Source organism: Serinus canaria, chromosome 4 (assembly GCF_022539315.1).
Source record: "Serinus canaria isolate serCan28SL12 chromosome 4, serCan2020, whole genome shotgun sequence".
Taxonomy (NCBI): domain Eukaryota; kingdom Metazoa; phylum Chordata; class Aves; order Passeriformes; family Fringillidae; genus Serinus; species Serinus canaria.
Window position 1 is genome coordinate 69,121,115 of NC_066317.1, and position 25,082 is coordinate 69,146,196.

Consider the following 25,082-nt stretch of genomic DNA (forward strand, 5'->3'; position numbering starts at 1 on the left):
AGAAGAAAAAAAAAAGTCCAATCCCTTAAAAAAAAAACAAACCTAGAAAAATCAGCCTGTTCCGGTGGGAACAGCCAACACGTTGAATAAAACAAACACACGCGTGTTAAGCCCTAGGGACGCAATTAGGCTCAGAGCAGGGGGAAGAGGCATTTAACTGCTGGAAAAGGAGATGGCAGAGGAAAAGGAGAATAAACCTGGTGCCTCACACCTCATCCCGCGGGGTGGCTCGTCCCAGGGGGCACTGCAGGGTGCCAGCACCTGCCCCAGCACCAGGAGGGGAGGAAGGTCACCTCACCCTCCTCCCAAGTTGAGCTGTTCTCCTAATTTCCACTCCTGAACCCCTCTCAGAGGGCAACACCCAGCAACAACTCCACTCTACCCAGCAACAACTCCACTCCACTTGAACACCTTGGGACAAAGGTTGCCCAGTTCTCAGCACTGACCAGCTGAGATCTTCTCTCCACCAGCTCCAAACCGTAGTTTTCCCCAGCACAGCCCCCACTCAGCACTGCTGGCATCCATCCCACCACAGCCCCACCAGCCTTTCTCCTGCCACTTCCAGCAGCTCCTTCAAAGCTGGGGAACCCCAAAGGACACGTGAGGAAGGAGAGTCCTCACCCAACACCTACATAAACTGTAACCCACTCCAATGCCTTGTTTTTCATGTTTTTCTCCCTGTGTTCTTGCACTTTCTCAACAAATCTCTGAGGATCTGCACTACTCTTGCTTTGTTCCCTACCCAAATCTCATCAGATTCCCTACCCAAGCTCAGAACCTCCTTCAGCAGCAGAGGTAGAGTGAAGCCCTCAGTCCTGCTGGTTTTAATTGGGAGTCAGAGCCAGGGATGAATTTAGAAAGAGGGAGAAGATGAACCCATGGAGCAATGAGTGACAGCAAAGCCCTTTGATGGCACAGCCAGCACTGACAGATGCAGGAGCCCTCAGTGCTGTGCTCAGGGCCAGCGTGTCACCGTGCTCTGCAGAGAGCCTTCGTGGGGAGCTCTGCCCAGAGCACAGTTAGGAAGTTGCATTTCCACTAAGAAAGAGGAATAAAAAACAAAACTTGATTTTCAGCATCGCCAGGTCCCAGCACTAAGTGCTGAAGGAGCTGCTCTGCAAACTGCAGTCACACAACCCTGCTCAGACTCAGGTAAGGATGAACTTTGAGGAACTGCCTTGGCATTCCCAATTTTTAACCACACTGCATCCCAGTTTGGATGGGAATAGCAAAGGCAGCTTAACCTGCACTGGATGTCTTGACAAGGATTTGCATATTTAGAGGGTAGAAAACACCTCCACGATGATGATGATGATGATGATGAGTTAAAAAGTGTCCCAGGCTTTGATTGCTCCCAGGGCAATCCTACACAAGGAATCAGGACTTCTCCAGAAGTGGGTTCACATTAGGAGGAGGTAACTCAAGTGCCACCCAGCCTACTGCAACAGAAAGGTTCTGGCAACCCTGTGGCTTCCCAGAGACACCTCAATCACAGCACAGTATTAGAATTACTAAAATAAAACCCAAAAAAAGCAGCTTTCTCCAGTTAATGGATTTAACACCTGTCCTTAAGCATAAAGTACCTATGCAGAGCATCAGTGAGTTCTGCCAGGACAGAATTGGAGATTTTAGTTTTATACAGGCAAATAAAACAGCACCAGGCTAAACTGGGTAATTCTGGACTAAAATCCAACTTTGCAACTAAAGCTTGACCTTGAGCCTAACTCTTACCTCAGCTGCCTCCTGCAAGAAAGATCAAACCAAACAACAAGCAGGCAAATTGAACAGCACCAGGCTAAGTCTGATAATTCTGGATTAAATTCCAACTCTGAAGCTAAAATCTGACCCTAACTCTTACCTCAGCTCCCTTCTGCTGAAATATCCAACTTCTCACTGACACTTTCCTTTAAGCCAGCACAGAAAACTTCCCTTGCAGATCCTTTCCCTTTGAAACCCAAGACATCTTTGTTTTCACACTGACTCAACACAAAAATAAAGCTTGTTTTAATAAATGTTTACAGCCTCAAATGATTTACTACAGCTTTACTAGAAGTCAAGCCACTCTGAGCTTACACACAGATATCTTATGCCACCGGGTGGGTCAAGCGAGGGCTCCAGTTAAAAAACCCCAACCCTTCTTTTTATCTGCATTTATTTAAACAAGCTGAAGCATTCAAATTGCCAAGGAACAACAGGAGAGCCGGAGGGGAACTTCCTCTGCGGTCCATCATTCTTAGGGAGCACCAACTGTACAAAAGCCACAGATATTTCAAAACTGGAGGGCTCTGGCTGAGATGGATTAGCCAGCAAATCCCGATTATAGCCGGGACGCGCGGCTCGCAGGGGGGGTGGCAATCACTGAGGTTGCTGTGCAGACAGGACTCAAAGTGTTGCCTCGCTGTTCCAGCCTCTCAAAAAAACCCAAAAAAAGCAGCCACAAACCCAAGAGCAGCAACCCAGGTGAGGCACAGCTGGATTTACTCAATCCTGGGTCAAGCGGTTTATCCCGTGCTGCAGCACTTGAGGAGCAGGAATTTGGCAGAGGAGGGACAAGGCTGTGCTCACACCTAGAAACAATCCAGGAGAAATCCTGCAAACACTGAAGCAACTCGGGGCAAAGGGGGAAATTCCCTGAGGATTCTCCACGTGCAAATCCTGCCCCTGGATCCCTGGAAGTGCCCAAGGCCAGGCTGGATGGGGCTTGGAGCAACCTGGGATAGCAGAAGGTGTCCCTGCACATGGCAGGGCTGGAATGAGATGGACTTTAAGGCCCAAAACCCAAACCTTCCCATGATTTTCCATTCCTGCAGCACAGCACAAACCTTCCCATGATTTTCTATTCCTGCAGCACAGCCCAAACCTTTCTATGATTTTCTATCCCTGCAGGACAACCCAAACCTTTCTACGATTTTCTATTCCTGCAGGACAACCCAAACTTCTCACGATTTTCTATTCCTGCAGCACAGCCCAAACCTTTCTACGATTTTCTACTCCTGCAGGACAACCCAAACCTTTCTATGATTTTCTATCCCTGCAGCACAGCCCAAACTTCTCATGATTTTCCATTCCTGCAGCACAGCCCAAACCTTTCTATGATTTTCTATTCCTGCAGGACAACCCAAACCTTTCTATGATTTTCTATCCCTGCAGGACAACCCAAACCTTTCTATGATTTTCTATTCCTGCAGGCACCACCAGGTCTCCAGAATGCCAACACGGCCGTGAAAAAGCAGCAGCGCCGAGCTCTAAGGCAGAACATCAACTCTAAATGAAAACTTTTCCATTAACCCGGAGCGGGGAAAGCTCCGGAGGCACAAACCCTCCCCGAACACCGATCCTCACCGGAGGTCCGGGGACAGCACGGGTGACAAAGCTGCTGTGCCACCTACAGTCACTTCTGGTCCAACACAGAAGTCCCTGCAGCGGTCCCTGTCACTTCAGCCGGTGTCACCCAGCGCTGCCGCGGCCATGCCGCTGAAGGAAGCGCTTCCTCTGCAGGGCAGCGGGGAGACACCGCACCAAATAACTCGGAAAGTTCCCCCGAAATCACACAGCCAACTCCCGAGTGCATTTCAACCCTTCCTCCCCCCCGCATTTCACATTTACTCCTTGCTGGGGGTCTTTCCCAGCACGCACAACTGCCCCAACTCTTCGCATTGAAGTTTCGCTTTTTCTGCTTTTTTTTTTTTTTTTTTTTTTCCCTCCCCTCCTTTTTATTGCGGTTTTTACACCAAAACGAAGTCAGGCAACCTCATCCGCTCGGCAGAGCTGAGCACCACAGCGTGCCCTCCGCCCCATGCTGGCTGCAAACGAGTCAAAGTAAAACTGGGGTATAAAAACCCCCCAGAACAGGCAGACCCCAACTTTCCATCGCTCCTTTTCCCTTCCGTCCTCCTGTCCCACCGCATCCCCGGGGCTGGAACATCCCGCTCTGCCCAAGCAGCTCAACTTTAGGAGTGTCACCAACACACAAAAAAAAACCCCAAACCAACAAAACAAAAACCCTTCAAGCAAAGTGAAGATTTTTCACCCCCGATCCCAAGAGGGAAAACCAGAACACATCCCCCTGCAAGCCCACCGCGATCCCTGCGCTGATGCAACAAGCAGAAGCCGGGATGGCAAGCGGGGGTGGCAGGGGGACAGCCCGGTCCCCACGGTCCGCCCGGAGCCCCCTGTCCCTCACCGCAGGGCTGGAGGTGGAAGAGCCGCCGGGCTGCCATGGCCGCGCCGCTCATCCCGTCCGCACCATCGCCGCGCCTTCGCCTTCGCCTTCCCCGCGCCCGCCGCCGACGGGGGAGGGGGGCAGAACTTCTTTATTTATTTTCCCCCGCCGAAAATAAATAAATAATTAAAAAAAAAAAAAAAAAGAGAGAGAGAGAGAGAGAGACAACTGGGTTTTCACCACCCCCCCACGCGCCAATTAATTAAATAAAATAATAATAATAATAATAATAAAAGAGCTGGAGAAAGTCCCGAGCGAGGAGCGCGGCTGGGAGGGGAAGGGACAGGCGGTGTCACAGCCGGCCGGGTCCTAAAGCCCGCCCGCGGCCCCGGCGGGGACAGCGACACCGCCAAGGCACCTCCTGCCCGCACACCCCTCCTCGGGGAGCCCAGAGGGGAGGCGACATTTTTTATATCATATATTGCGTTGGAAGGGACCTCAAAGATCAGCCAGTTGCAGCTCCTGCCATGCAGGGACAATTTCCACCAGCCCAGGTTGTTCCAAGCCCTGTCCAACCTGGCCTTGGGCACTTCCAGGGATCCACAGCTTCTCTGGGCACCCTCTGCCAGGGCCCCCCACCCTCTTATTGGAAAAATCCTTCCTAATATTAATTCATATCTATATGGACACGTATTCTTCAGGTTAAAACCATCCTCTCTTGTTCCAGCACAACAGGCTCTGGATTGAGGCTCTTCCCTTCAATGAAAAATTAAATCTTAATTCTTCAGGTTAAGACCATTCTCCCCTTGTTCCAGCACAACAAGCCCCGCATTGAGGCTCTTCCATTCAATGAAAAATTAAATCTTAATTCTTCAGGTTAAGACCATTCTCCCCTTGTTCCAGCACAACAGGCCCCGGATTGAGACCCTTCCTTCAATGCAAAATGAAATCTGGATTCCCTTTTCCAGGGATGCAGGCTGCTGGAAGCACTGGCAGGGGAGATGATGTTCACAACTTCAGAGCAGGGAAAAGCACAGCACTGACAAATCTTGCTGCTCCCATCAGGTGTGCTCATGGACACCATGGGGTCCCATCATCCACACTGGTTTTCTCTGGCACTTCAAAATTCCTCTGAAATCACCTGGCACAGGCACTTTTGAGTCAAAACCAACCAGCTGGGGGTCAAAATAAATCCCTGGGGCTCAGCACAGCGAGGGAGCTTGAGGTTCTTGACCAAAGCAAGCAGCAACAACAAAGTTTGCAAAGCAGGTGCAGAAAAAAGCAACCTGTAGCCTTTGTTTTAGGAAAAACCAGGCACATTTAAGTTCTTATACCATAAAGATTGGACTGGGACTGTTTTATTTCTCCATTTCTTGGTTTTTCTTTCCTCCAGAAGGGTCTCAGCTGATCCAGCTACAGCAATTTGGGAATCCTGGAATGGTTTGGGTGGGAAGGGTCCTTAAAGACCCACCCCACCTGCCACGGGCAGGGACACCTTCCACTATCCCAGGTTGCTCCAAGCCCTGTCCAGCCTGGCCTTGGACACTTCCAGGGATCCAGGGGCAGCTGCAAAATTTGGATATTTGGAAATGAAGAAGGTTTAAAGAAATCCTATTGACCTCTTGGCTGTTGATTGCTACAGATCTTGTGCACAGGCAGCACATCCTGAGTGAACCTTCCCCATCCTCTAAATAACAAACCACATCCAAAAAACCCAAATCACCCAGGAAAGCATTTGACATCATTTGAACTGAGGTGGGAAACTCCCTGTCAAAAGCTGAAGGTTAAAGCTATTACTCCAGCATTATTCTCTTACTAAATCCAACACACAGCACTTTACCAGCTCCTGAGGAAGAAAAAAAATCAACTTGATCCCAGCCTGAACCAGGACATCACCAAAAAGAGAAAAAAAAAAAAAGTGGGGGGATTTGGTTTTAATCCAGTTATGTTGGTTTGGAAGATGCATTTATTGAGGAAGGGAATGTTTGAGTGGTTCAAAGTGTGCATGTTGAATACAACATTTAACTCTGTGCTCACACTGAGCACATGGCAGCTGCACCCACTGAGAGGGAGCCCAGTGTCCCCAGGGGTCACCTTGTCACCTCCTCCTGAAGAGGATAACTAGGAAGGACTGTGGAATTCATGACAGCATGCAGGGACAACTTCCCAGGGCCAGGAAGTCTCTTCCAGGAGTTCTGAGGTCCCTTCCAGTCCTGCATCCCTGGGCTCTGAGCTCATGGTAGAGAACTTGGCCCTGTATTAACTCCTTTTAGTACACCAAGCCATATTTCCCCTTGATGATAAATTGTCATTAAAGCAGTGCCTGTGCACGGTGGAAATCTTAGCCCCCCACCAGTAACATTTTCTGGAGGGTATCAGCTTATCTGCCACGATGCCAGGCACCAGAGGGGACATCAGATACTGCAGTGTCTGGCTCTCTCTGCTCTATCCCAGCTCTCCAAACCTGATCTCTGCAGACATTCCCCACTGCCACAGCCAAGCACAGTCACCCAGGGACAGCTGGATCCAAGGAGCAGCAGTTCCACCCTTCCCCAAGCCCATCAGCTGCTGAGGAGCCTCATCCCAACATTCCCCTCCAGCAGGTTCTTAACTTTATGCACAAAGCCAACCTCCCTCCCAGGCAGAAGTTCATTTTCCTCTCTTATTGACTGACTGCTTGGCATTAAGCAGCTCTTTGTAGCCAGGCTGGTTTGTGGCTGGAAACCAGCGGGAAGTGGATTTGTGCTTCACAACCAGATCATACAGGACCTGCTTGCCTGGTCCAGCAGGATCAGCCAAGTATCCCAGCAGAAGATACTTGGGTTCCCTCCAAGGCAGGGACAGATGCCAGGTGTATTTGCTTTTTAGCAGGATGCTTTTCCAACACTCTGATTGATTTTTTTTTTTTAATTTTTTATTTTTTCTTGCTGGTGGCCTCACATTGGAGGCTGCAAGAGCCTGGACACAGAAAGTAACACTAGGTGGACCCAAGCATTGCAGAGAAACCCTTATCCCATCCTCGTGAAGCAGCACTGGGATTCCCAAGCTGTGACACTGCCAAGACTTGAAACAAAAGCAAAGAAATTGCTTATGGGATCCAAATTAAAACCTGAGGTGCCACCATACCTGCAGCCTGGGTTGTTTTATTCTGTTTGCATCATGAACTCCTTAAATCCCACCCTACCTCCTGCTGCTTTGAGTGCAGCTCAAGGGAAACATGAGTTCTCTTCCCAGCTCCACATCCTGTTCGTGCCATCACCTGCAATAAAGAAGCACAGCAGAGGGAGCAGCGACCTGCTGGGAGCTCCCAGGTAACTCCTGCCTTGGATTCCTGCTCTTTTGGGATGGGTTTCAGTGTTTATCCCACCACTGCTCCCTTCAGCCCTCTCTGATCCCTCCCCTGGAGCTCAATGCCACAGGAGCAGCTCTGGGGATCCCATTCCAGGCTGCTCTGAGGAGACCCAGGCTGGTTTGGAGCACCAGCTTTGCTTTCAGGAATCAAAGGAATTGAGTTTAGAGGCCAAGGGAGCCAGTGACCTGCAGTTGGAGCAGGTTTTGAGACTTTGAGGTGAGTTTAGCAACTGCCATCTTCTTTTTGGTGCCTTTTCAGCTCTCAAAGGCACAAATCAATATTACACTGAACAGCATCAGCTCACCCAGGTGAAAGGGAGCACATCAAGTCTTCCTTTAAGAGTCAAATATTTTAAGGTTGCCCCCACCTGAGAAACTCATCCACATAAGAGAGAGAAGCCTATGAAATTCCCAAAACAACTCCAGGAAAAGGCACAACAATCCTTTCAGCACAAGGGGGAGTTTAGGAGGCAGCTGCACAAGGAGCAGACCCAGAAATCTGAAGCTTTAAGCTAAAGGCAATATTCTGCTGCTCCTTGCTCATGCTCCCAACTAGAAGGTGGAGAAAAAAGAAAAGAGAAGGAAAAAATCAGCTATATTTGATTGAAATGTACAGAAACACTCACTCCTTTGTCTCCCTCCTGCACAATCTTTTTCCCTAGCAAGGGAAGGAGCTGAGTGAGGGCAGAGCTGGTGCTCAACCAAGAGCTGCTGGGAAGGTCAGGCTCCTTCAGCTGCAGATTGCACCCAGATGGTGATTTCCTCCTGGCAGTGGCAGGAGCTGGGGAAGGCAGCCAGGCTCCAGCAGGCTGTGCCAGAGCTGGAGGCAGAAACTCCCTGGCCAAAGCCATGCCAACATGCAGATCTTATTAGGCCAGAGCCTGCAGCCAGCTCGTGCTGCCCCCGGCCAGAACAGGAGATGAGAGCAGGGCTGGGAGCTCAGACATCACCACTGTGCTCCCTGCACAGGCTTTGCCCTGAGCACAGCCCCTCCTCCTGCCCTAAAATGTTGATTTGTAAAGATCTCCCACCTCCAGGAGGTGTTTAAGGAGACAAAAAGGGAGCAGCTCCCCCCTGGGAAGGAGCCACAGGAGGGAACTGCAGCTTAGGGGGAGGATCATGGAATGGTTTGGGTTGGAAAGGGCCACAAAGCCCATCCAGTGCCACCCCCTGCCATGTGCAGGGACACCTTCCACTGTCCCAGGTTGACTCAAGCCACATCCAGCCTGGCCTTGGGCAGTCCAGAGATCCAGGGGCAGCCACAGCTTCTCTGGGCACCTGTGCCAGAGCCTGCCCACCCTCAGAGGGAACAATTCCTGCCCAATATCCCATCCATCCCACTGCCCTGTGGCAGTGGGAGCCATTCCCTGTGTCCTGTCCCTCCATCCCTTGTCCCCAGTCCCTCTCCAGCTCTCCTGGAGCTCCTTCAGGCCCTGAGCTCTGCCTGGATTTTTCCCTTCTCCAAGTGAGCACCCCCAGCTCTCCCAGCCTGGCTCCAGAGCAGAGGGGCTCCAACCCTTGGAACATCTCCATGGCCTCCTCTGGACTCTCTCCAGCAGCTCCAGCTCCTTCTGATGCTGGGGGAGAGAGGAGCAGCAGCAGATGGACGTGGTTGCTCTTACAGCCACAGTCTGTGCTCAGGCTCCTGAGCACTGCCAGTGCACCCAGGGCAAAATCTGAACCAGAAATGATTGTGGTCAATTTTGGTGTAAAGGAAAAAGTTGTTTCCTAAGGAGTGTGGGATTGAAATCCACCTCCCAGGCAGCAGCTCAAGCTCTACTCTGGGTGTCAGTTTTGCCTCCTGTAGCAATCAGAGATCCCTGCATGGAGCTTGTCAGGGCACATCCCCATTCCTGGCTGGTTGGCAGCAGGACTCAGGGTCTCTGTGTCACACAGGGGCTGTCACACACTCTGCAGAGAGCCCAGGCTGTGTCTCCCTGCTGCCAGAGACCCAACCCATCCTCACAGGACACAGTGAATATGGAATATCCTGAGCTGGAAGGGACCCACAGGATCATTGCTCCAGCTCCTGGCCCTGCACAGACACCCCAACAATCCCACCCTGTCCCTGGGTGTGCTGTCCAAACCCTCCTGGAGCTCTGGCAGCCTGGGGGCTGTGCTCATTCCCTGGGGAGTTGGGCAGTGCCAGCACCCTCTGGATAAGGAACCTTTCCCTGATTTCCAACCTAAACCTGCCCTGACCCAGCTCCAGCCATTCCCTGGCTGCTGTCCCTGTCACAGGAACCAGAGCTGCCCCTCCAGTCCAGCACAGTGGCATTGCTGAGGCTCAGCCGTGCCACTGGAGCCACTGAAGAAGAGGGGGACATTCAGCAGAAGATGGTTTGCCACTGCTCTGGTTTCTTTGTGGGGAAAATCTTGGGAAAATCCTACCCTTCAAACGATGTTACAGCTACACAAAGAGTCCTGCTGCCTAATGAGCACATCTTGGGCAGAGATAAACACAATAGATTTGCACGGAGCCACGGCTGAATAGCTGACTTCAGCCTTAGTTTAGCCTCAGAGCATTAAGAGGTTGTTGATTCCAGTAGAGAACACATTTGCCAACCTTTTTTTTTTGTGTGTGTGCAGAGCACAATTTAAAGTTAAAAAACCCTCAGTGACTCCAGGCAACCTCAGCCCCTCTCAGGCAGTCAGTGGCCACTCAGTGGGAATATTTTCACTGCTGCTGGAGGCAGCGTGCTGCTGATAAGGAATTCAGCATGGTGGGTATTTATTTTCAGAACTCTAATGGATTTAGTAATAAATTCTGCTCCTTGCCCAAGACTCAGCTGAACATGTTCTGAAGCCCAAAGCCCAGAGCAGCAGCTCCAGATGATGTCATGTAAGAGTGCAATAAAGAATTACACAACGAAAGCAGCAGATAAAAAACAGGGACAATCAGCAGCTTCTCAAGATGTAATGAGGAATAACCTTCAACTCCAGCCATGCAGAGCCCCTTGACTAATTAATCCAGTTAAATCACACATATCCACAGGCATAAATATTTACCTGAAACCTTCATGGGGAGGAAGAGGAGGGCACCAGGCAGCAGTGCAGCTTCACACCAGGCAAAATCAGAGAGGAAGCAGCAGAAACAAAAACAAGCCTAATGAAGATCATTTTCCAGGAAAAAAAAAAAAAAAAAAGAAGCAGATTTTAACTGACTCAGCAGCAGGTTCATGAGGACTTAGAGCACAGAGAAGTTGTGAGCAACTGGAAGGGCTTCCAGACGAGCTGAAACTCCCACTTTTAACACAAAAATGGATCAGATTCTGGGATGTGGTTGTGAAGATTCTTCACACTTGGGCATGGTGACTTTCATCTCACTGAGCACATACAATTGCTGGCAGCAAACTCACAAGAACAGAAAAGAAGGGGGAAAAAAAAAACCAATAAAAAGCCCCTCGAGTTCCAGAAGCAGCTTCAAAGCCCAGTGGGGTTTTCCTCACTGCTAAAGGGGATTCAGAGTTCATGGTGCTCATGGAACTCACGTTGGGCTGCAGGAAAATCCTCCTGCTTCTCAATGCTTGAGGTGCCACCTTCCCCCAGCAGTGGGACAGAGGGGGTGAGTGGCAGGGATGCACAGAGCACCCCAAGAAAGCCATCACAGCCTCACACCTCCAGCTTCCACCCAACAGCCTGGACCAGGGGGGGATATCTGGTGAGAGGATGTGGCACAAGAGACATTTCAAGGGGTGTGTCAAGCACAGGTACCAGCAAAGGGCTGGGGTGGGGGGGGAAATGGGGGCAGCAGCTCCTGTCAGGTCCTTGTGGAGAAGGAGAATTCACCAAGAGCACAGAGAGTCCCCACAGAGCCAGGCTCAGGTTGGAGAGCCCATCCCTTCACACCAACAGCAATTTCAAGGAATTTTTTACTCTGAAAGGAGTAAAGCAACAAGTAATGGAAACCAGCAGCACAACCCAACAGTGGGGCTGAGTTACCCTCCCTACTGCCACATTCACCAAACCCAGCTCTCCTAATGCTGATAGCCCAGCACATGTTCTTCAGATTAATTTGGATCAGCAGCATTCCCACCACCTGGAGAAGGGCACAAATAAAGCCCTCAAGGCCTTTAAGAAACAGCTCAGTATCTTTATAATGATATTTTTGCATTAAATGCCACAGACTATTGATGGCAGCAGGGATTCAGAGACTCCCACTGAACAGTGACAAAGGACAGAGTCTGACAGCAGAGGGGTTTTTTCCTCTAGCCAAACACCTCCCTTGTCCATGAGAGGGAAGAAAGAACAACCAGCAGGACAAACCATTCCTGAGGTAAAGTATTTCCAGCCAAAAGGGACCTACAATGATCATCTAGTCCAGCTGAGAGATTAGATCTGCCTTCTGCAACCCTTTCTGGGCAGGAAAAACTGTCCCAGAGGGATCTGGAGGTTTGCAGCTTCCTTTTCAGTCTGTACAAGGCAGAAAGGGAAACTTTAAAGCACTTGATACCCAAAGGAAGAAGCCTGAAATCACCTGCAGGCTTACAAAGAAAACTATTCCAATAAAAAATTCCAGGTAGGCCACGAGTTTTTGCCATGTTTTAGTGCCACGAGGCAGAGGAACAGGAAAGGAACAAGTGCAAGGGAATTTTGACTCACTAGCAGGGAAGTTTTCCAACATTAAGCCAGTTCAACACCAGTCTGGTCATCATCTCCTAGGAGATTATTCTTCCTGCACAAACCAGAAAAACCCCAAAGGTTGTCATGTAAAAAACAAGGGGGGGTTTGAGAGTTTTACTCCTTTTTAATAGAGGAGAGCTGGAAGAAAAACAAGTGATTCTTATCTCTGAATTCAGTGTTTCACTATCAGTCCTGTGCCAGAATATGAAATTATTTCCTTGCTACAGGGAAAATCTCTACGTGCAAAGAGGTGCAAGACTCCATAATATTTATATTGTATTTATTTCATAGACAGCCCATCCATACTCCCCTTTCCTCATTCTCCACCTGAGGCTGCAGAACTACAGGAAATATCTTTTAATCCTGTTGCTGCCTCTTACCCCAGTGAGCAGAAACAACTTTTACACTCCAAAATGCCCCAACCCAACCATTATTTGCCACTTTGAGAGCTGCAGTTCAGAGCTGTCCACCACCTGCCAGGCTGCAGCTCCTGATTCTGCAAAATTCAGCTGCAATTTCAACTCCTGCTCCCTGTCCTTCTCTTCCAGGCTGTATTTTGGGCTGTCCTGGCTGAGGAGAATGTGCAGACTTCAAAGAGCCACCTACAACAGTGCTGGCACCTTCTCATCCATTGAGATGCTTCTCTCACAGACAGGCTGGCTCCATGCTGGAAATCCTGAGAAAATAGATAGAAATGCCTGGAATTAAAGCAGAGAGTAACTTGAGAGTCATTTCCTTCTCTGGGGAGCTCCCAGATGCCCTGCCCTTTCACCAGCCTCAAGTCCCAGGATGTGGCAAGAGATTACACCCAAGGACAGAATAAAACACGTCAGGAGCACAATTCCTTTATCACAACATTCTGTCCTTCCTTTTTTTGGGGTGGTGCACAGCCCCAAGAGCTCAACCAGTCTGAAATGTCCCCGAGGATGGGTTTGTGGAAGGAGCCTTGGTGTGATTTCAGAGCCTTCAGCACCAAAGCACCAAAACAAGGGGTTTTCTGAGAAAGGGAATAAAAGCAGTGGTGTAACACCCACCACAGAGCAGCTCTGGATGAAACCAAACATTCTTGGTAGTCCAAGGTCTTTGCTGCCTCCTCCATGAAGAAAACAGATGAGAAAAATAATGCATTTCAAACCCTCTGCCGACCTCCAGTGTCTGAGAAACTGCAGCAGACTGATATGAAGAGAGGCAGCAAGATTCAGCTCAGACTGGCCTGCAAGTCCTGTTCCCACAGGAGAATGTATTTCCAGCCTGATAAGCTGGGCAGCAGCTTGATTTGGGAGATGTTTTAGTTCCAGAGTGAGAAACAACTCCTCTCTTTGCAGCATTTGCTTCCCCCACGACAGCACCAGCCTCATCTGATTTTGTCTCTGGGCACTGAAGCCTGCTGGGAGCCAGATAAGCAGCCAAAATTAGGGCCAGAGTTGATGTTATTCCACCAACTAATGCCCAGTGCTGTTCAAAGGAGAATCTTTTCATGATCAAGTTTATTGTCAGTCCACACAGCTCTAAGCTTTGGGAAGGAGAGCTCCAGAGCAGCCAAAACTGCCCTTCATCCCCTGCCAGGACCAACCACACTGATCCACCCTGCCAAAAACTCCTACAGGTACCAGGGAATTGTTGGTTTGGCTTGGAAGGGATGGTAAAGCTCATCCCACCATCCCAGGTTTCTCCATGTCCCATCCAACCTAGCCTGGAATTGGGGATATTTTTGTCTTTCTCCACAAACATGCCAAGCCCTCATTCAGAACCTACAAAGTTCCTCCCTAATAAAACATAAAAACACTGAGAAGCTGCATTCACATCTTCCTCATCTCCTTGCCCATGCAGATCACTTCAGGCTGGTTGAAGACCCCTCCTCTCCCAGCTCATGGGGGACATGAACTCCATCCCTTCCTCACCTTCTCTGCCCCTCCCCTGAACTGCTGCCAGAAACAGGGGAGCAAACAAAGGCAGCATTTGCAAGGAGCAAATCAGGGAGGCTGCTGCCCTGGCACGGTTGTTTGCAGCCTGGAGACACAAAACAGACACTCTCAAAGCTTTTTAATAGAGAGTTTGCCTGCCATTACAAGTATTTATTGATTAGAGACTGAAACACCACAGCAGTTCATTGCCAGCCACCTTCTGGCTCCAGGACTCCCCTCCAGCTCAGCCTGGCTCTTTTCATGCTTGCTCCACCTGAACTCTCACAGTCACAATGTTCCCTGTGCTCTAAAATGATGCTACAAACACCACTAAGGACCAAAAGTTCATTGTGGTTGTGAGAAATGATATTCACTGTCAAAAATCTGAAAGGTTTTATTAAACCTTATCAAAAACACAGCAGAAGACTGAAGAGAGAAAATATTCTGGTGTTGAGAGCAAAGGATTTCCCCACCATGTGCTCATCCACACCATGGAGGTTTCACCTTTTAACCCTTTAGCCCCTCCCAAGGTTCTGTCCATCAGCTCCTTGTTGTCTGTCCAGTGCTGGAGATCACTTCCTGACATCTTGATTGGAGGTCACCTGTTGCCATAGTAACAATCCCACCCTCCCAAATGTCCCAAACCCAGGCCACCCCCTGATAACAGCACAAGGGGGGTAAAACAGAACTATAAATCCATGAAACTTCTCCTAACATACACACATGATATTTGCCTTTTACTTGTGAGAGTCAGGCATGGCATTACTCATCTGTCACCTCAGGCTCTTTTCATGCTTGCTCCACCTGAACTCTCACAGTCACAATGCTCCCTGCACTCTAAAATGATGCTGCAAACACCACTAAGGACCAAAAGTTCATTGTGGTTGTGAGAGATGATCCTCATTGTCAAAAAAAAAGTAAAACAGGTTTAATAAAACCTTATCATAAATACAGTGGAAGACTGAAAAGAGAAAATATTATGGTGTCAAGAGCAAAGGATTTCCCCACCATGTGCTCATCCACACCATGGAGGTTTCACCTTTTAACCCTTTAGCCCCTCCCAAGGTTCTGTCCATCAGCTCCTTGTTGTCTGTCCAGTGCTGGAGATCACTTCCTGACATCTTGACTGGAGGTCACCTGTTGCCATAGTAACAATCCCACCCTCCCAAATGTCCCAAACCCAGGCCACCCCCTGATAACAGCACAAGGGGGGTAAAATATGACTGTAAATCTATAAAACTTCTCCTAACATACATAGATACATGATATTTGCCTTTTAATTGTGAGATTGCTCATCACATTACTCATCTGTCACCCCAGGCTCTTTTCATGCTTGCTACACCTGAACTCTCACAGTCACAATGTTCCCTGTGCTCTAAAATGATGCTGCAAACACCACTAAGGACCAAAATTTCATTGTGCTCATGTTGGGTGAGTGATGCAAATCCCCCCAGGGCTTCTCTCACCTCCCTGGGCTCGAGGCATTCATTGGGATGGGGATAGTCCAGCCTGGTCCATGCTCATCAATCAGGTGCTGCTGGTAGTTTTAGCAAGAAGCCCTCACTGAGGGTTTGAGGTGAGTTTGTGACCCAGCTTTGTGTGATTTCACCACAAGCAGCTCTCCCCAGATGTCACATATCTGGTTTCTTTTCCCCAGCAGGAGGAAGGAGAAGGGAATTCTGTCCTGTCAGAGATAGGCTGCTTCTGTCCTGATACCAAAACCAATTCAGGCACAGCCTGAGAGAGTCCCAAAAGTGTCTGGACAACTCTCTCGAGCACAGGGTGGGAATCTTGGGCCAAGAGTTGGACTTTGATGGTCTTTGAGTATTGTATTTGCTGGGTGCCATGGCAGGAAGGAATGATGAACTGACTCCATGTTCTCAGAAGGCTCATTCATTATTTTATGGTACTTTATTATATTAAAGAATGCTATACTAAACTATACTAAAGAATACAGAAAGGATACAGACAGAAGGCTAAAAAGATAATAATGCAAACTCCTGACTCTCTCCAGAGTCCTGACACAGCCTGGCCCTGACTGGCCAAAGAGTGAAAACAACTCCCAGCAGAATGCAATGGAACAATCACCTGTGGGTGAACAATCTCCAAACACATTCCACATGAGCACAGCACAGGAGAAGCAAATGAGATAAGAATTGTTTTGGTTTTTTTTTTTTCTCTGAGGCTTCTCAGTTTCTCAGGAGAAAAATCCTGGGCAAAGGGATTTTTTAGAAAATGTGAATGCCACACCTGTGGGCCCCTTCCAGCTCAGAATATTCTACAATTCAATGATTGAAATTCTGCCCCAAGCAAGGTGAGATCTGACAGCTCTAGAGAGCTCCAAAGTCTTATCCCTTCTTGCCCAAGGAACATCCTGCAGCTCAGGCAAGTCTGGCCCAATCTGTGGTTGATTCCAGCTCATCCCTGCCTGGATCTGGTGTGGGCTGGGACACCAGGCTGCAGCCAGCCTCACTCATTAAAAAGGTTGAAATCACTGAGTGGCAGTGTCCCCATCACACAAAACACCCTGAGGTGCTGACAGCCCCATCCTGGCTGGATTCAAGGTCATTATCTGACTTTCTGAAAGACTAAAGGGTTCACCTGGCACATTTCCTCTGTCGTGATCAGCAACAAGAAATAGAAACTGGGAGGGAAGGGTTGAGCAAGCCCTGTGAAAACCAAGAGGAGCAAGATGCAGACAGCTAAAGGCTCAGCCCCTCTCCTTGCAACATCCACCCAGGGTGAGTGTTCCTGGCCACAATTCCCACACAAACATCCCATTAAGGTTTTGGTTCTGCAGAGAAAGCAAAAGCCTGGAGCACTCTTGGCTGCCAGCCTTGGAACACAGTGGGAGTCACTGGTGATGGGGATGGAGGGGGAAAAAGGGCATCTCAAGAGCCTAAAAACTGCTCCTTCCACTGATCCATCCATCTGCTCCAGCCCAGAGCCCTGGATTGGATAAAAATTCCCAATAAATATCAATTAAAGAGCTTTTGCAGCTTCCCAGCCTATGGAGAGGCTCCCTAAGGTGCTGCCAGCCTTTGAACACAGTGGGAGTCACTGGTGATGGGGATGGAGGGGGGAAAGGGCATCTCAAGAGCCTAAAAACTGCTCCTTCCACTGATCCATCCATCTTCTATATCCCAGAGCCCTGGATTGGATAAAAAATCCCAATAAATATGCAATAAAGAGCTTTTGCAGCTTCCCAGCCTATGGAGGGGCTCCCTGAGGTGTCCTCCAAGGATTTAAAGATCTCTGCAGCACATGTGCCCCTCACAGGAGGGCTCACTCATCCTCTGAGGTCATTTCAGCATCTCCAAAAATCCTGCAGCAGGGAGACCTGCAGCTCTGCCTTGTGTCATGAGAACAGTTACCTTCTGTTAGATTTTTAAGAAAAAAAATAACAAAAAAATCTCCATAATATTTCTTTTTTCCCACCTTTGACCATTCTCTTCAGTCTCCTCCCTTGAGCCCTTGGAGATTTTTATTATTTCACGATGTGTAAGGCAGAAACTCCTCCCTGCAGTCCCAGTAACCAAGAGAACCCTCAATCAAAGGGACATCAGATCAGACAAAGCCCTTCAGATCTCCAGCAGCACAAAGAGGATCAGCTGTGGCCTGGAGCAACACAACCTTCACAGGCTATTTCAGGGAGGTTAAGCAAATTTGGCTCAATAACACAAGTTTATGCCCCCTCTCCTCCCTGTAAATCATGCCCCATTCACAACACTGGAGCACAGATTAAAGAAGACAGGGTTGATTAGCACCACAAAACTCTAAAGAGGTTAAATAATTATCCAGTCATTATCCCAACAGAATACTTGTGGCTAACACGCACAAAAAAAAAAAAAAAAAAAAAAAAGAAAAATTCCCAAAGTTTGGTGCTTGATGAAGCAACAGCACCTCTGCTCCAAAGAGAGGTGATTTGCAGTGATTTCAACCATCTGGAAGAGTTTTTTTCAGGAGGCACAAAGCAGAGCAGGCCAGAAGAACAGAGCAGGGAGCTCTGGGGGAAGCAGCTGAGGTGCTTTGGAGCAGGTGAAGGTTTCCCTGTCAGAGGGAGAGATACAGAGATAATTCCAATCAATCATCCCTGAGAACAGGCTGATGTGGGATCAGGGCAGGAAAAGCAAAGATCCCCTCCAGGCTCTACAATCCCTGCACTTTCCAGCCAGGACTGACTTCCCTGTGCCCTCATGGTGGCAATTCCCTTCCCAGTGTGGGATGGGAGTGCTGGGAATGGGATGGGGACACCCCAGCTGGGGTCACCAGGCAGCCCCCAAGATCCAAGAGACCCCAAAGCTGCCAGAACCCCCCTGTTAACAACGCTACAGCCCTGGAGCAGGGTTTGTTGGCACTGAAAAGGGGAAAGCAGAGCTCCTCTAGTGGTGTCCCTCAGGGCTGGAAGCTCTCCAGAAGTTCAAGAGCAGCAATTTTTGGGTGGGTTAAAAGCATTTTTTCATGAACAGCTCCCAGCCAGTCCAAACTTCTGAGGGCTGAGGGGATCCCAGGAATGACCAGGAGCATGGAGGATGCTGCAGAACCAGCGAGCTCTGGAGCTATCCAGAGTATCCCAAAATCCCTGCAGCTCCTCCTGCAGCCACCCCAGAGCTCTGCAGGGCAGAAACCTCAGCCCCAGCTGCCCTCCCCACCCCACAGGGCACTCAGCACTGGGACAAAGGAGAACATGGGATGGATCCCCAGCACACCAGTCTGGACTTCTCAAGGCACTTTTCATCCTGCTCATGCTGGGACAAGCCCTCCTTCTGCTCCTTAGGCTCTCCCATCCCAGGGGGAAGCTGAGAAGGAAAAGCTGAGCAGATTTCCCAGTTTCCAGCCTCACCACCCCAGATCAGGGCTTGTCACCAGTCCTGCCCTCACCCTGGCAGAGCCTGGCCATGGCCATGGGACACTCCACCACCTTCTCCCAATCCAGAAGTGGTTTTTTCCTTCTCCACCACAGCAGTCCAAGGCTGGGCTGATCTACAGGAGTTTTACAGGGCTGTGGGGCACAGATCCCCTAAAAATATCCAGGAAAGGGCCACCATCCCTGAGCAGGAATGTCCCCAAGGTCTGGAAGGAGCTCCAGGGGGAACTCAGCAGCTTCCTGGTCAGGGCAGCTGTTTGTGCTGGCAGCCCCACCTGGGGACATCCCTGCCCTTCACCCAGGCTGGGACAATTCCCCACATCCCAGGCCAGCCCCTGGACCCTGTGTGGGCAGCAGGAACAAAGCTAAAAAGGCATCTGGGAGCATCCCAAAAGCAGCTCATCCTTTCAGCATCTCCTGAGGAGACATCCCAGGGCATCCCCCAGCTCCTGGGCATCAAGAAAAAGGGGCTGGAGGAGATTAGGACAAAGATAAAGCCAAGCTCAAGGAGAGACTAGAACAGGAGCAAAACTCATTCTCTGCACACCCAGCAATGCAGCTGGATGATTCTTCCTCCTCTTCCCAATGGCCTGTGGCTCCTCCCTTGCTTGGATAACCCCAGAACCCCCAATCCCATTCCTGTTTTGCCCACAGACAGGGGCTATCCCTACCAGGAGCATCAGGGAAGAAACCCACAGCTGAGAACAGCAAATTCCCATTAATCTTCCTGGCTCACGGGGATGGAGGGGAAAGAAGAAGAATAAAAATGAAAAGAAATTAAGAATCATGCCCAAGAAATGCTGTCACTTATCACAAAGCAAGGTTGTCTGTGAGGCAGATCCCAATTAAAGGTGTCAGTTTGGAGTGACACAATATTCCCAGCACAAACACATTTAATTCTTGGATATAATCAAGTAGCTGGCAGGGGGAGCAGGCAGCAGGTCCTCTGAGCCTGCTCTTGAGGCTCTGAGCTGAGGTGAGCCCCAGGCACAAAATAAATGCATCTGCTGCTTTTAAACATGGGTATTACAGAGTCATGGAATTAATTGGGTTGGAAGGGACCTTAGAGACCATCCACTGCCACCCAGGGACACCTTCACTGGCCCAGGTGGCTCCAAGCCCTGTCCAAGCTGGCCTTGGGCACTTCCAGGGATCCAGGGGCAGCCACAGCTGCTCTGGGCACTCTGTGCCAGGGCCTCACCAGCCTCAAAATCAATAATTTCTTTTCAAATTTCTGCTCTAAAGCTGTTCTCTTGCAGAAAGGCTCTCTATCCATTATAGACTTTAATGTTCCTATAAAAGCAACCTGGGCAAATTTTCCCCCAAGTGTTTCCCAGATCCAAAGAAATCTAAGCAGGTGTGGACAGAACAAAGCACTCTGCAGAAAAAATCTCTGCAGCTATTTCACCTTCAGTTAAAAATCCCTCTCCACATTTGCCCCAATTTCTGCAGCCTTCAGCCCCAGATCCCAGCCCTGAGCTGGCCTTGGGGAGGTATTTGGGCTTGTGGTGGGGCTGACCCTGACTGGGTGCCAAAGCAGATCTGGCACCAGCTCCCCAGCTGGACAAGGCAGAGAAAACACAACAAGAAGCTCAAGGTCAGGACCAGGGCAGGCAGAGATCCCTCACTGGTGAAACCAAGGGAAAGCCAGGCTCAGTTCAGGGCAGTTTGTTTTATTTATTGCCAATCAAATCAGAGCAGGGCAAGGAGAAGTAAACCCAAATCTCAGAAACACCTTCCCCACAGCCCTCTCTTCTCCCTGGGCTCAGCTGGGTCCACCTTGCAGCCAGCTGGCATTGCTTCCATGGGACATGGGGACAGTTCCAGCAGCTTCTCATGGAAGCCACCCCTGTACCCCTAAACCATCCCAACCCCAGTGCAAGCCTTTCCCTCTTCTGAGGGACACCAGGGCCACCAACCCTGGGGACAGCATCACCTCTGCCAGGCTCCTCACCCACCTGCCCTGGCCTCTCACCTCTCCAGATGGAGCCAAGAAAGCCACCTGGGTGTTTTCCTCCTGCTCTGCTCCTCTGAGGGAAAGCAGAAGGCTCTTGGGCAAGCCAAGAGTGGTTTTTGTAGTGGTGGGACCAAGACTCAGCCTGCTCTGCTCCCTGACTTTATCAGTGACAATGTCCACTATCCTGTGACCCTGGGCAGCTGGGATAAGGACACAGGGATACTGGGACCACTGGAACCCTCCTGGGGACCCACAGGGAGCTCAGGGTGCAGAGGCCTGGACTAACACCCCCTTCCCTAAAAACTGAACCTCAGGAGCAGCCCTCCCTCCTGATTTTGGGAGCATTACCTCAGCCATGAGTGACCAGAGCAATGATTTTACCTTCTCACTCCCAAACCCAACCTCATGGAGAGCTTGGAGAGACCACCAGGGAGTCCCAGAGCTTCTTTCAGGCTCACAGAAGAGCTGGTGGACATCAAGATTTTCATTTTAAGGGGAGCCATGGACCTGCCCCTGAGTGCTCCAGGCTCTCCAGAGTTTGTGCAGAACTCAACAAGACACCAGAGGCATTCAAAATGTTTTTTTTTCCTCTCCATCCACTCTCATCCTCAGTGGGGAAAGCAGACTTGTAAATGTTCAGTCTACCATGCAGCACTGTTGATTTTCTAGGAGGTTTCCAGGCAAAACAGGGTGGGTGTTAACTTTTGATAATCCCCTGCTCTGGCCTGAGAGAGGATGAGGACACTGGACATGTGGGACCCCCAGGATCCCCTGGGACCCTCAGGCAGAGCTGGCCTGCAAGGGGACAGGGACCCTGGGCATAGGGGACCCCTGGGATCCCCCAGGAGTCCTGAGGAACCCCAAAATCCAGGGCCACTGGTGCCCATCAGCAGCAAGCACAGGGCACAGAGGCAGGGGTGGCCTGAGGGGATGAGGGGCAGAGACCCTGGGCACGTTTCACATCCCCCTGCCCACTCCAGGCTGGCACACAGCCCCTTCCTCAGGGGTGGCCAACACCCAGCCAGTGACCAAGGTCATTTCAGGAGGCAGCTGCACTTCAGTGCACTTTGCAGCAAGGTCAAATCATCAAATCCAAACATCTTGAATTTGTCAGAACGGGCTTTGCTACATCAAAGAGACCCCCAGGGAGGGATAAGGATAAGGGAGGGGCACCCTGTGAAACCACTGAGAAAGCCACCACTTAGCAAATGGGATTTATGGAAAGGCCAGAGTGGGTTTGGGCTGCAGACTTAACTCTTCCACACAAAGGAGGAGCCCCAGGAGGGGCAGAGGCTCCTTCAGGGGGTCACTGCACAAGAAAGGGAGCCCCAGCAGGACACACAGCACAGCAGGACCTGCTTTGTGCTGCACCGTGGGACTCCTGTTCTGCACAGCTGGGGTTGGACTGGGCTCCAGGGTTCTGCTTTTCCTCCTGAAGAGCTTTCTGGAGAGCCAGCATGTCCCAGTGTCAGCACCTTGGCATGGCTGAGGCGCTTCTGGAGGCATTGGGCTTGTCCAGATGATGCCTCAGGTTTGAGCTTTTCTATTTTCAGATCTGTGCTGCTTTAGTGTGTGGGTCTGAGCTTCATATTATGGGATGGTGAGCTCTGTGCACAGAGCAGGGAGACAAAACAATTCCTGCTCCAGCTGGGCACCAAGGACAAATGATCCCAATCTCAGCCCAGGAGCACAAACCCCGTGGGCTGGAGAGAGAAAAACAAGGGTGGGAGTGCCTGGGCTAAAGCTGGGCTGGGACAATGAACTGCAAGGTGGGAATGGAGCAGAACTGATCCCAGGGAGAGACCCCGTGACCAGGTGTCCATTTTGGGTCCATTTTGGTTCATCTTGGGTTCATTTTGGGACCATTTTGGTTCATCTTGGGTGCAGCCCTGGCTGGGCTCCTGTGCTGCCCAAGGTGCATCCATTGAGGCCTCCTAATAAATCCCTGCTTTATTCTTTAGCTCTGTCCAACCTCTGTTCTAGGTCAGCCTTCCCAAGGCATCACAGCCACAGAGGGGAGGCACCCCCACCACCACACCACCCCCAGCCCAACAAAACAACACCCAGAACAGGTACAGAGCATCAGCTCCTTTGGAAAACCCCTCCCAGACCATCAAGTGCAACCTTTGTCCATTTGGCTCACGTGGATTTGCTCCTCTCAGCTCTGCCAGATCTCCCCTCACCTTGCCCTGACATCTTTTGTTTCACAGCAAAGCCTCCTGTGAGGTGACACACACACAATTTCAGCCCTTGGGGCCTCCCCAACCTCACCCATCATTGTCACCACCCCATTCTGTGCCACCCCTGCCTCTCAGGGCCACCTGGCCACCAAACCCCAGCCAAGATCTGGGCTAAAACCCCTCTGAAGTGATCCTGAACTCCTGCCTGGCTGGGTTGTGCAGGGATAAGTCTGAGATTGTTTTCACACATCCCCAGTTCAAAGTCTGTCACATGTAAAGCTGGACTTTTTAGCCAGAAAGAGCCCAAGTTTAAAAAACTCTCAGCTCTGCTATAAATTGCCAAGATGTGTCACAAGGGAGGGAGTGCACAGGGATTAAAACCCTCAGTGCCTCAGAAGGAGATGAATTTGTTCTGCAGATGTAACACAGGGTGTTATCCCAGGGGTTAATTTTAGATTTTTAATAGGCAGAAATTACTCACATGGGAGCATTCTTAGAGGGGGATTGCAGACACAGACCTGTCTTGCAATCCAGCATGGCTTTTGCAGTGCTTTAAACTTCAGAAGCTTTAATTCCAAAGAGCTGGTTTGCATTTCAGCTCCAAGATCATTTGGTTGGAAAGAAGCACCAGGGCCAGAGAAGATGGAAGGAATGTTTGAGGCCAGAACATCCAAGGGCATTCATTAATTAACTGAAGGGCCATCAAGATGTGGCACCACAGACACCTTATCCCTGTTAAACCCATGAAGGGGTTGCCCTGCTAGGGAAAATTCTTTTAAATTTATCTTTTAAATCCCTCTGGAAGTGGTGACTCCAGCACTGTCCTGAGCATCCCTTTCAGTGAGGAAATTTTCCTTAATATCCAACCTGAATATCTCCTTGTGAGGAGAGCTGATCCCCACCTGGCTCCACTCTCCTGTCAGAAATCCATGGGAATTATCCAGTATTAAAGCCCCAAATGTCACATGGGACCTTCCCCCAGTGCCACTGAAGTGGCCCAGGCAGGTGGTTTTGGTCAGCAGGCTCTTGCTGCCGAGTCTCAGCTCCCCAGAGGCAATTTCAGGGGCCTGGGAGGTTATTTGGAGTCATGGAGATGCAGCCTCACCCTGAGGGGGTCCTTCAGCAAAATGACATTTGGAGTGCTCAGATAACACCAGGCTGGTTTATCAAGGTAATGCCTGGTAACATAAGCAGGTATTAAATTGTTGTGGTGATTTAACACAAGCCTTACTATAACCACCTCTGTTCCTTAAAAACTGAACCTCAGGAGCAGATCTCATTCCTGATTTTGGGAGCATTACCTCAGCCATGAGTGACCAGAGCAATGATTTTACCTTCTCACTCCCAAACCCAAACTCATGGAGAGCTTGGAGAGACCACCCAGAGCTTCTTTCAGGCACACAGAAGAGCTGGTGGACATCAAGATTTTCATTTTAAGGGGAGCCATGGACCTGCCCCTGAGTGCTGCAGGCTCTCCAGAGTTTGTGCAGAACTCAACAAGACACCAGAGGCATTAAACATGGTTTTTTTTCCTCTCCATCCACTCTCATCATCAGTGGGGAAAGCAGACTTGTAAATGTTCAGTCTACCATGCAGCACTGTTGATTTTCTAGGAGGTTTCCAGGCAAAACAGGGTGGGTGTTAACTTTTTATATCCCCTGTTCTGCTTTTGCTAACACTTAGATGGAGAAGACTGTTTAGATTTATTCATAGTAAGACAACATACACACAATAAAACAAAAAAAAACCCACCACAGATTGATTTTGAAGCTGCCAGTGCCAGATTGGCTCTTGCTTGGACTCTAGGTGCAGCTAAAAATCACATGTATATGGATTTTTTGGTCTGAAACTGTGTTGCAGATGTATTTGAAGCTGTCCTGTCCAGCCTTGTGTCACCTCTGGAGGAGCTGCTGGGTGACTTGTACAAGGCTTTTCCTTCTCACAATGTTGAGGTAAAAAACAACCTCAACATTGGGTTTTTTTTACCTTTTTGAAGTAAAAAAACCCCAATGATCTTAGGTTGTGGTTACAGTTTTGA

At 49.8% G+C, this 25,082-nt stretch overlaps 1 protein-coding gene across 2 annotated transcripts in view; it reads right to left on the reverse strand.

Moving 5' to 3' along the window:
- The window catches only part of SLC4A11 (solute carrier family 4 member 11), a 97,751-nt gene extending 93,271 nt beyond the window's left edge, over positions 1-4,480 (reverse strand). Inside the window, exon 1 of one of the 2 annotated variants that reach the window (XM_018923162.3) lies at positions 4,184-4,480. In XM_018923162.3, coding sequence (XP_018778707.1) covers positions 4,184-4,235 — 52 coding nt within the window. In that variant the 5' untranslated portion in view covers positions 4,236-4,480. Of the gene's footprint in view, positions 1-3,342; positions 4,157-4,183 lie in introns of those variants that run through there. The other variant, XM_050974179.1, reaches the window with a different exon arrangement.
- Positions 4,481-25,082: the final 20,602 nt, after the last annotated feature.